Source organism: Limulus polyphemus, unplaced genomic scaffold, assembly GCF_000517525.1.
Source record: "Limulus polyphemus unplaced genomic scaffold, Limulus_polyphemus-2.1.2 Scaffold1547, whole genome shotgun sequence".
NCBI lineage: Eukaryota > Metazoa > Arthropoda > Merostomata > Xiphosura > Limulidae > Limulus > Limulus polyphemus.
The window spans coordinates 162,741-173,141 of NW_013667157.1; the positions used below are offsets into that span (position 1 = coordinate 162,741).

Consider the following 10,401-nt stretch of genomic DNA (forward strand, 5'->3'; position numbering starts at 1 on the left):
TAATATTTTAATCACCAGAATATTTCTACAACACTTAACATGCATTCTAATCCTAACAAGGCTTACCTCATGACTTGCCATAACTTCCAAATATAATTTAACATGGAAACATTATCAGGAATGAAAATAATATCTAAGATAAAGAAAATCCACAATAAATGGACACAAACTGTCAGAAGTCTTGATATAAAATAATCTAGTTTTTATACATTTGTGCATCCTTTTATAAAATATTCCCAGATTTGTTACTAAGTGTTCCAAACTTTGTACTAAATTCCACTGTTCTCACAAAACCAGAAATTCTTTCTCACACCACATTATTTTCTTTGCACTGCTCTATCTAATAGTATTAAAACTTTGCTGGTAACTTTACTCTTAAAATCTGTTCTTCACTGGCATTTGTTCTCACCCTTTTATGACATCACAACATATCAATAGAGGCCTCTAATAATAAATTAACAGACAGAGAAAGAAGATGGTGAGAGAAATAAGACTTGATTAATTGTATTATCAAAGGATGGTAGTTTCTTAGCAAATAAAATTTATGATTTGGGGTGGGCAGAAAAATGCAAAAACAAGAACTGATTAATTGTATTATCAAGAAATGATAGTTTCTTAACAAATAAAAACCTATGCTTTGTAATGGGCAGAAAAATGCTTAAAAAAATCAATAAGTAAGTTGTTTACAGACAAGACCTCCTGGGAACTGTGCAGAAATGAAATTTTCACTATTTTTTTCCATTTGGCTTTGCAAGTTACATTAAATAAATGTGACAAAATGAGTAAAAAAAATTTTGAAAATTTATAAATAAATAAAACTGCACTTGACACCTGAGAAAACTCATCTGTCTGGAAAGTATTAAAGTTTCACTTTAAATGGTCTTTATTAAAATATAAAACTGAACAGAGAATAAAACAGTTTTATATAGGAACATATGTTATTTCCATGGTTCTGACAAACTAGTGGGAAAGAGAAATGGGTAACAAGGATAAAATGTTTTATGGCAAAGATGGAGAAGGATGACAAGTCCTAATACACTCTGTTACAATGTTCAGAGTCTAGCGGAAAGTAGACTTGTTCAGTGAACCTAACCCAGTACTGTATCCTATAAAATAATTTAAGCTTATCAAAGTATAGATATTTGTATTTATTTTATAGAGTCCAAAATGCTTTGTACAACTGTACCCATTTTAGAAAATATTATTCATTACTGTAAGAGCTGTAACTTGTGATAAAATAAATGCTTATAATCAGTAAGTAAACTCAAAACAAAACTACTAATTCCAGTTCTTAAATGTAGTTTCACTGAAATAATATATATCTAGACCCATTTTGTGCAGAAATATAAGAACTTCATCAAAAAGTAAAATAAAAAAACTGACTTTTTTTAGCTCATTTCCAAAAACAGCCGACACAGAAGGAATTAATAGCTTATTGCTACAAAAATAATAATATTTTTAATTTTTACTAAATGCTTCGAATCCCTAACATTTTACTTAAACAGGGTGTCTGAACAAAATTATTTATGTATAAAATACAGGCATCTTGAATCTCTGTTACAATGGCTACTAGAGTTCCATTATGCAAATGTACGTTGAGTGGCAGTAGGTACAGAATGCACAGCAGCATGACAAAGGTCAACAAGAGTTTCAAAATATTGCTAGATGGCATTGGAAATGCTGTTCATGATGATCTCTATCAGACTTATTTTGAAATATATATATAATAAACACTGGAGAAAAGTATTCCTATTATACTATTGAAATTTGTTAACATAATTTCTGGATACTCTGTGTTTTAAATACAAATATCAACTGTTTAGTTTAAAATGCACTTTAAAGTAATCACTAGTTTAACAATGAAACAAACCTTTTGGGTTACAATTTATGATATTTTTTTAAATATTAGCTGAAGGAAATTTAAGTGTAAATTAAAGAACTTTTTAAGTAAGAACCAACTTGTTACAAAGTTTCTCTCTACTAAATTTTGGAACTGTGGGAGAGACTTTCTCTCAATCGTATATCAACTCAATAGACATATTGTTCGAAATTGATTCATTAATATTTTTGGCAAACATACAAGATAATCCTGGTTCTGTACTCACCATTAATACCATGTAAAATCTCATCAGCTAGGCCTTTGGAGACGAGAAGAGCACGTGTTTCTTCTTCTACCTTAAGACAGTGCTCTTCATGGTTTAGTAGGTGTTGTAACATCTTTGTTTGTTGACCTCGAACCTATACATAAATACAGTCTCTCTTGATGATAAATTGTAGAGGAGCCATTAATAACAGCATGTAAATGTTATAAACAAGTTTGTGTGACTTGATGTTTGTGTACTTACTTCAAAATGTCGATAATTAGTTTTGCAAAATATCAGATGGATTTGTAAACTAACTTAGATGTTTTACCTTGGCACAGTAGTGCAGGTGTTTATACAGATGTTGTTCAGCTAGGAGCCGGACTGCAACATCTTCATTATAGTATATATTATCACGCAGAAAGTCCCTACAAGAAATTGGATTCTTTAAATTGCTTTTATGCTCTAATCTACAATAACATCAGCAATAAAAGAAAGTACAATATACAATTAAATAGAGAAATAGTCAAACAACTGACGACTCATGTACGTTAACATTTTCCTAAAATGAAAATGTATTTCCAATAGATACTTACCTCCTCTCACAAAATTGCTTTTCTCAATTAGTACTGCCCTCTATCAGTGTAAATTTTCAATGCCCAACAATAGCCTTCCACAATATACAGTTAAATAGAGAAAGAGTCAAACAACTGACGACTCATGTACGTTAACATTTTCCTAAAATGAAAATGTATTTCCAGTAGATACTTACCTCCTATCACAAAATAGCTTTTCTCAATTATTACTGCCCTCTATCAGTGTAAATTTTCAATGCCCAACAATAGCCTTCCACCTCCCACTTTTGCATATCTGCATGTAAATGATTATGCAACAGCTCTCCAACAATAGGAGCATGACACAACTCTTATCGTAACCAGCACCCTTTCCAGATTTGCACTCGTTAATCACTTCGAGATTGGTCAGAAGACCTACACCACATAAGTGGTGAGGCTGGGTGGGAAATGTGATTGGAGGAAAGTATCTATTTCAGAAGTTAGTAATGGGTGCTCTAGTCTATCAACTGAAAATTTAGGGACAGGTAGTTCAGATAGCCTTTGTCTAGCTTTTATTGGATATTCAAAACAATGAATATTTTTTATTTGAGTATGTTATAGCATATGTGTGCTGTGTTGGCATGTTTTAATTTGAAGTGATGTTGAATTACCACTATGGTCGGTCGTGCCCTAGCCACTTGACACCCAGGGGCCTCATTAATCGGAAATATATATCATGGGATTCCTTCATGTTTTTCCGACTTTTATGCTCATGATACAGTCATAAAAGAGCAAAAAGAATACCTGGATCAGATGTGGTGTTGTCTTCTGCTGAGATGTGATATATTATTTTTCGGTTCCACAACCCATGGTGTCTCTTTGGCCACTTCCTCAAATAGAATCATGTTTTCTCCAACCCTCCACCAGTTAAACGTGGGATTCTAGGTATCTCGTGAGAGGTAAGATGTTGTATTGGAAGTTAACATTTTCCTAAACTGAAAATGTATTTCAGAGCAAAAGAACCATCTCTCTGGCAGGACAGGTGTAAGTCTACAGACTTACAATGCTTAAGATCCAGGATTTGATTCCCCATGTTGGACACAGCAGATAGCCCAGTGTGGCTTTGCTCTAAAGCAAATACACAATCAGAGCAAAAGAACTATTCGATTGACTTTATCTCTGGAAATTTGAGTTTAATTTCCTACAGTTTATGTTGCTTCTGCAAATATATCTAATTTGAAATTTTTACAAAAAAAATAAAATAAATAAAATTTGTTTATTAAAAAAATTTATTATTTATTTTTTTTAATGTGTGGAAGAACAATACAAGCTTATTTCCGTGACTCTCATTTTAGTATCCATCCTTCTAGGAACCTTAGAGTTACAAGACTGATGGTTGTGTCTCACTATTTGATTAGAATAATTGGATTGTGTATTTGCTTTGGAGCAAAGCCACAATGGGCTATCTGCTGTGTCCAACATGGGGAATCAAATCCTGGATCTTAGCATTGTAAGTCTGTAGACTTACAGTTGTCCTGCCAGAGAGATGGTTCTTTTGCTCTGATTGTGTATTTGTTTAAGAGCAAAGCCACACTGAGCTCTCTGCTGTGTCCAACATGGGGAATCAAATCCTGGATCTTAGCATTGTAAGTCTGTAGACTTACAGTTGTCCTGCCAGAGAGACAGTTCATTTGCAATGCACTAAAACAATCAGTACAACAGGTTTATCGAATCAACACTTCCCAGGTGTTTAGAGTTAATGCACCCTTGGTCCCAAAGTGCAGAGCACAGTTTTGTGGCAACTGGTTGTGAAGCACAGATCCCTAGATTCATAGTATGGCATGCTCATCACCAGGCCACACCCAGCCTATTAATGGAGGGAGTTCCAGATGTACATCTAGTCCTACATACAGCATAGAATTCCAATGAAAAATAAACAAAAAAGAACAGGTATATAATAAAACATTTTTATTTAGTGCTAAAGTAAAGCTCATATGAGTTATATTTATAGTCGTTGCTCGAATGTAGCATATTCAATATTCATCATTTTACATAATTGGTTCATTTCTTACCTAAAAGCATGAACAACAGCTAATTTTTCTCCTGTCTTCTCCAAAATTTGTTGAACAAAACAATGAACAGCTAAGTTACCAAAATGGACTCTATCTGGTGCTTGGACTTCTGTGATTGTGGTGGTGAACAAAACCTGAACATATGCCAATAGCTCCGACAGATAGCCGTAACTAATGAAATTGGCCACCCTTTTCAATTGAGGACACTGTAACAAAGAAGAAAAAACAAACACTACTATATAGTCTATATTAATTTTACCACTTCTCCAGGAGAAAGTTTTGAGAAACTCTTACTATTTCTGAATTTGTCACCCTTTTCAAGAAAGAAAACAAACACTTTTGTAGCTCACGTTAACTTTGAAACTTTTCAAGGAGAGTGAAGTTTTATGAGTAAATCTCACTTCTCTGAATCTTGTATTAATTTGCATCAGAGGACATTGTTATGACGTACAACAAACACTCTTATGTAGTTTATATTAACCTTGCTGCAGAAGAGAAGAAGCTAATTTTGTACTCTTACTGCTTCTGAATTTTGCCTCCTATTTAAAGTCAACCTAATCATTTTTAACTTCCCACTTAATTAGAACTGGACAATTATTTCAATTAATCCATATAACTGATTACCTTAGACCATATATAATACTGATTAGTGTTGTGTAAAATAACCGATTCAATGAAATTATGGTTAAATCAATTAATGGCCCAGAAAATAATAAACTAATCAAAATTAATGCTTCTGATTATTGCTGTTGCACGATTATTCCTCCTATACAAGTATTTTAAAATACTGCCATTATGACTTGTAATAATTATTTTTGATTAATTCAAGTTTGTTCAGCTTAATCACTAATGTCACAACTCATGAAAATAATTAATTAAATGAAATTAGTGTTTCCAATTATTACTATTTTAAACTATCCAGTAAATTGAAATATTTGCATTATGATTTCTCATTATTCTTTCAGATTAATACAAATTTATTCAGATTTGGGGTGGCATGATTTTTTTTTTATTGGGGGGGAGGTCTCTGGTTCAGATCCTGTTGCCACCAAATATGTTCAGACTTTTAGCCACAAGGACATTATATTTGTTAATATGTTTTTAAGTTGAGGTCAAGCTACTAAAGCTACCTAGCACCATCCCTAATTTTGAACTGCTGACCTGAAGGAAGGCAACCAGCTGGCAACTCAAGTGTAAAGCTACTATTCTTACATTGCATTACACCGTAACTTATAATTACATTATTCTTTACTATTAAATAAACTATAAATTAACTTTTTTCACATTATGTGATACAACCGAACACCTCATTTTGCTGAACGTGTTTTGGTGGAAATTGTGACAAACACAGACATGCTTTAAACCCAAGAATCTCATAAAGCAGCATTCTTTAAACAGTCAGTTATTCCAGCCTTTTAACCATATGATAAATTACAAATGTAAATGTACTAATCAATTTTCAATAAACAGTAGCAATATCAATAAATTAATATCACATTAAAATTTGTAAGCATCAATGATTTTTATTAAGGTAACAAAATAAAAACATGACATAATTTTCTCCTAAATCGTACTTTATATTACACAAAATATCATAAAACATACTCTATGATTGATTATGTATAAATAGGCTGCAACTGCAATATAGTCTTCATAACAAAATTATTTTTACAATGACTCAAATGACTAAAAAGTTTTATGTTTTTCTTTAAAAATGTCCTGAGAGAATAACTATATGTTTAAGCAGTTGGTGACATTTTCACTCCTGTTATTTCATAATGAACCTATCCCAAAGTATAACTTAAAATAAATTGAGATTAAAACAAATTAAAAGGTTATATAGGTAAAAACGTGAAAAGCCTACTTTCTTTAGAAGCCTCTACAGATGTTGTTTATAATCTTTCAGATTATCAGTCAACAGAGGTGGAAGAAAAGGTACTATCTGAAGGCTTAAGGTTTCCAGTCACTCGTAAAAAAAATTAGATTCTTTGGAATAATTTGTAAATTTTGAACATTTAATACAAAATTTAAATATATACTGGTAAGTGAACAAAATAATGTTTCATTTGATAAGTTACTGAAGTTTCAGGTTTAGTGCTTTCGGGATATTATAGTTTTGACTCTTAGAAAGTAAAAAAAAATATGTGAACTAAGGTGTTTTATAGCGAAAAATATATCTTTTTTTTTTTTTTAGTATACAAGATATTCCATAGTTTCAGATACTAACTCTTCTTTCTTAATGTTTAACAGATACTTTTGTAAATGTCTCTTTTGAAACTGTGGGATCAGGTTCTAAGTTCTTAAATTTTGTATTATTCTTAAAATAGTTAAAGATTTTTGTACATAGTCTTTAAAGGCTTTTTCTACATTATCTTTCTTATTCAAAATTACTATACCATTACTTTTATCCAGTTTAAGAATTACTAAGAGTTACCTAAGTACACAAATTAAACTGTCATATAGGGGTGAACGGTCATGTATAGGTACTTCCAAGTATAAATTAGCAGGGACTTTTGGTGGGGCTTCTTTAACCTCATCTAACTAATGAACTTACGGTAACAAATAGTTGAATTCTATAAAGATGTCTCTAAATTAGTTTTTGACAAATCTGTCTATTTTGTTAGTTTAGACGTTGAGTCTTGATATTCAAATTTAACATTAGAGGACGTAATAGAGTTGAGTAATAATTTAATTTTCCACAACTTGGATGTCATTCGGGGTATAACAAAACCTGGTTTCATTAAATTACTGGAATTTGCAACCAAAGAATCTATTTTCTTTCTTAATAGTTGTCATTATGAACTAGCTAATGGAAGGTGTATAGGTTGAAAGGTCACCTCATGTTTAGCTAATTTTTATTTAAGTTAGCACAAGAAAAAAAGGTGATTTGAAAATTGTCCTGTAGAGTTTAAATCTTTGTTAGAGAAGATATGTTGATGACACATTTTCGGCATTTATATTTGATATTTATGAATTTCAGAATCACTTGAACAGTCAACATCAGAATCACATGAACAGTCAACATTAAATTTATGACTGGAGAACAAACTGTAAGCATTTTGAGACTAAGTGTTACCATAAACCAACATATACTGAGCAGTTTTTTTTCATTTTAATAGTTTTATTACCATTTGAATATAAAAATAATTTATAATTTAATACACCAGGCTTATAATAAAGTTAGTTTTTTATGAAAAGTGTAAAATATAAAGGTTGTTTTACAGAAAAATAGTTTTCCCTTACATCTATTAAGAAATATTTAAAAGCTTTGTACACTTCTAAAATTAGTAACTGTGCAAAAACTAATTTACTGTATTTTACCTTTTACAGATAAACATGCTATAAAATTAAAGAAAAAATCTTCAAAATTATGCTAAGTATTTCACGGTATATTCTATGCAAGATATAACTTACCACAAACTTGCTGTATATATATATATAGTAGGGAATTATACCTCAAGAAGAGTAAGATACATGTTATCATGAAAAGATCTCAATGGACACGTAACTGTTCAAAAATAAGTGCTATGAACAGGTCATCAACCGAAAAATGATTGAAATCAGCATTCAGAGAAATGAACAAGACCTCTTCCAGCAAAGAAAATTATCCCATGCATAAAAAAAATGTTGTTAAACAATATCTACATATGGAAATTTCAAAACTTTGACTTGGCTTGAACAAGGTCCTGATTCAAACATTCTAGAGACTGTATGGGCTAATGTAAAAACTGAGAGGGTGAAAATGTGACCAAACAACTTGAATGAATTATATGGAGTAATACGATACATTGGGAAAAATATTCCACGACTGTAGATTGATAAACCTTATGGTAGCATGAAACGACTTGTATAAAGGAAAGGACTCGTGTAGTAACGTAATAAATATTAATGCATTATACAACTTGTTCCCTTTTGTACGTAATAATGTTTAGTATCATTAATAAATTCACCTACTGTTAACATTATTCACTGCTTGTGCTTCCTGCATGTGTATTGGTTTCACATTTCCAAAAGTATTTCATTACTGTATATAAAGTAACAAACTTAAAAAACTAGAGTTTATGCAAACAGCTTGTAATGGAATTCACCTAATTACTTCATTCCATGTATATTTCCTCAAAGCTGTAGAAATTACAGCAGAAATATCATCACTCTATACTATTGATATTCTACAGAATTTCAAGTAAAGGCTTCTATACACGGGAAATTATAACTCTTTACCTTTGAAAGCTGATACAGACGAACAGCTTGGGCAAACTGGCCATTAGCTAGCTGTAGATCTGCAGCAACTTCATATAAATAGTTTATGTCAAGTGATAACATCACTCCAAGATGTTCAGCCCTTGGCAAGTCTGCTGGACTTGCTGTAAGACTTAGAAATAATTTTTCAGGGGTGACCCTGAGGGGAAAAAGATTCTATAAGATCATCGTGACATTAAGTCAAATGTGTATCATTTAATATCAAAAGTTATCATTTTTCCTAAACTTAAAATGTATTTCCAAACATACTTAACTCTGCTGACATTAATAGCTATTTCTCGATCTTCATCTTTGCCGTCTAATGTTGTGTTCGCTTGCTCCAGTCTTTATATACCCAACTCGACTGCCCTCGGCAATATCTAATTTGCAAAATTTTGTGCCGGCTCTCACACGCCCTCTATGCAGGTACTGTATATAAGCACTGTAAGCAATAAAATCACTTTTTCACGACTCACCTCTGGTCTTAGTGGGGAGGAAGGGAGGGAGAATGTCAGCGGAGGTAAGTATGTTTGGAAATACATTTTCAGTTTAGGAAAATGATAACATTCAAAACATACATACCTCTGCTGATACTAATTGCTGGAATTCCACATTGAGAAGGTGAAGGGGCTGGTGAGGACAGAGATCATACAGAAAGCGTCTGCGGAGAACAAATATGTACCACGAGATATGGTATCAAAGTGGGGAACACCGCACTACATCCAGAACAGGTATGCTCTTCACTCAGCACTACAGAAATTGAAAAGGGTGGAATATAATACAAGTATAATGATCCAACCCCAACTAAACAGCCGAGATTCCACAACTCAGGTTGGATTTAAGAGGTCATGGTACCCATATCCCACGTTGGTGGCCAGGGCAGATGGACTGCAGATATATATATATATCTTTGTGATAGGATCCCTACCAATAACCACAGAATGATGCATTTCAAACCACAGGATTTATGAAAGAAAGAAAGCAACACCAAAGTGAAAAAAATCCTTCTGATCAACCTGATGAAATCCAAAAGGCAACATCCCAGGTCTGGATCAAGAGGATCATATACCATACTCCACCAAAGTCCAGAACTCATCCAGTCTAGATTTACAAACAGTTGTCTTTACTCCCCCACCAAGTGGGCAAGGAGAATTCGCCTTCTTCTCCGAGAGTGGAGAAAACTCAACGCTCCAAAGGAAAATTCTCTGTCCACCACCCCAACAACTGGGAACTGGGTGTGGTAAGGACTCCCGAGCTCCACTAGTAGAAGTAAGGGGTAAGCATAAGCGTTGAGGAGTCCTGAGAAACAGGTCTTCAGAGACAGTGCAACAGGTGAATCACATTCCCTAATTTTTAAAAGCAAACTGATCTCGACTGATTCAGCTCTAAGATCAGCAGGGACTGGCAAAATCCCCTTTAGCTTTACTTATGATAGTTCATGACTAGCACTACATT

At 32.7% G+C, this 10,401-nt stretch overlaps 1 protein-coding gene across 1 annotated transcript in view; it reads right to left on the reverse strand.

The window, feature by feature from the left end:
* Positions 1-10,401, reverse strand: part of LOC106464039 — a 91,701-nt gene that overhangs the window by 45,675 nt on the left and 35,625 nt on the right. Inside the window, exons 12-15 of the mRNA XM_022391699.1 lie at positions 8,929-9,106; positions 4,708-4,913; positions 2,413-2,509; positions 2,106-2,238 (exon numbers count right to left, since the gene is read on the reverse strand). Coding sequence (XP_022247407.1) covers positions 2,106-2,238; positions 2,413-2,509; positions 4,708-4,913; positions 8,929-9,106 — 614 coding nt within the window. The remainder of the gene's footprint in view (positions 1-2,105; positions 2,239-2,412; positions 2,510-4,707; positions 4,914-8,928; positions 9,107-10,401) is intronic.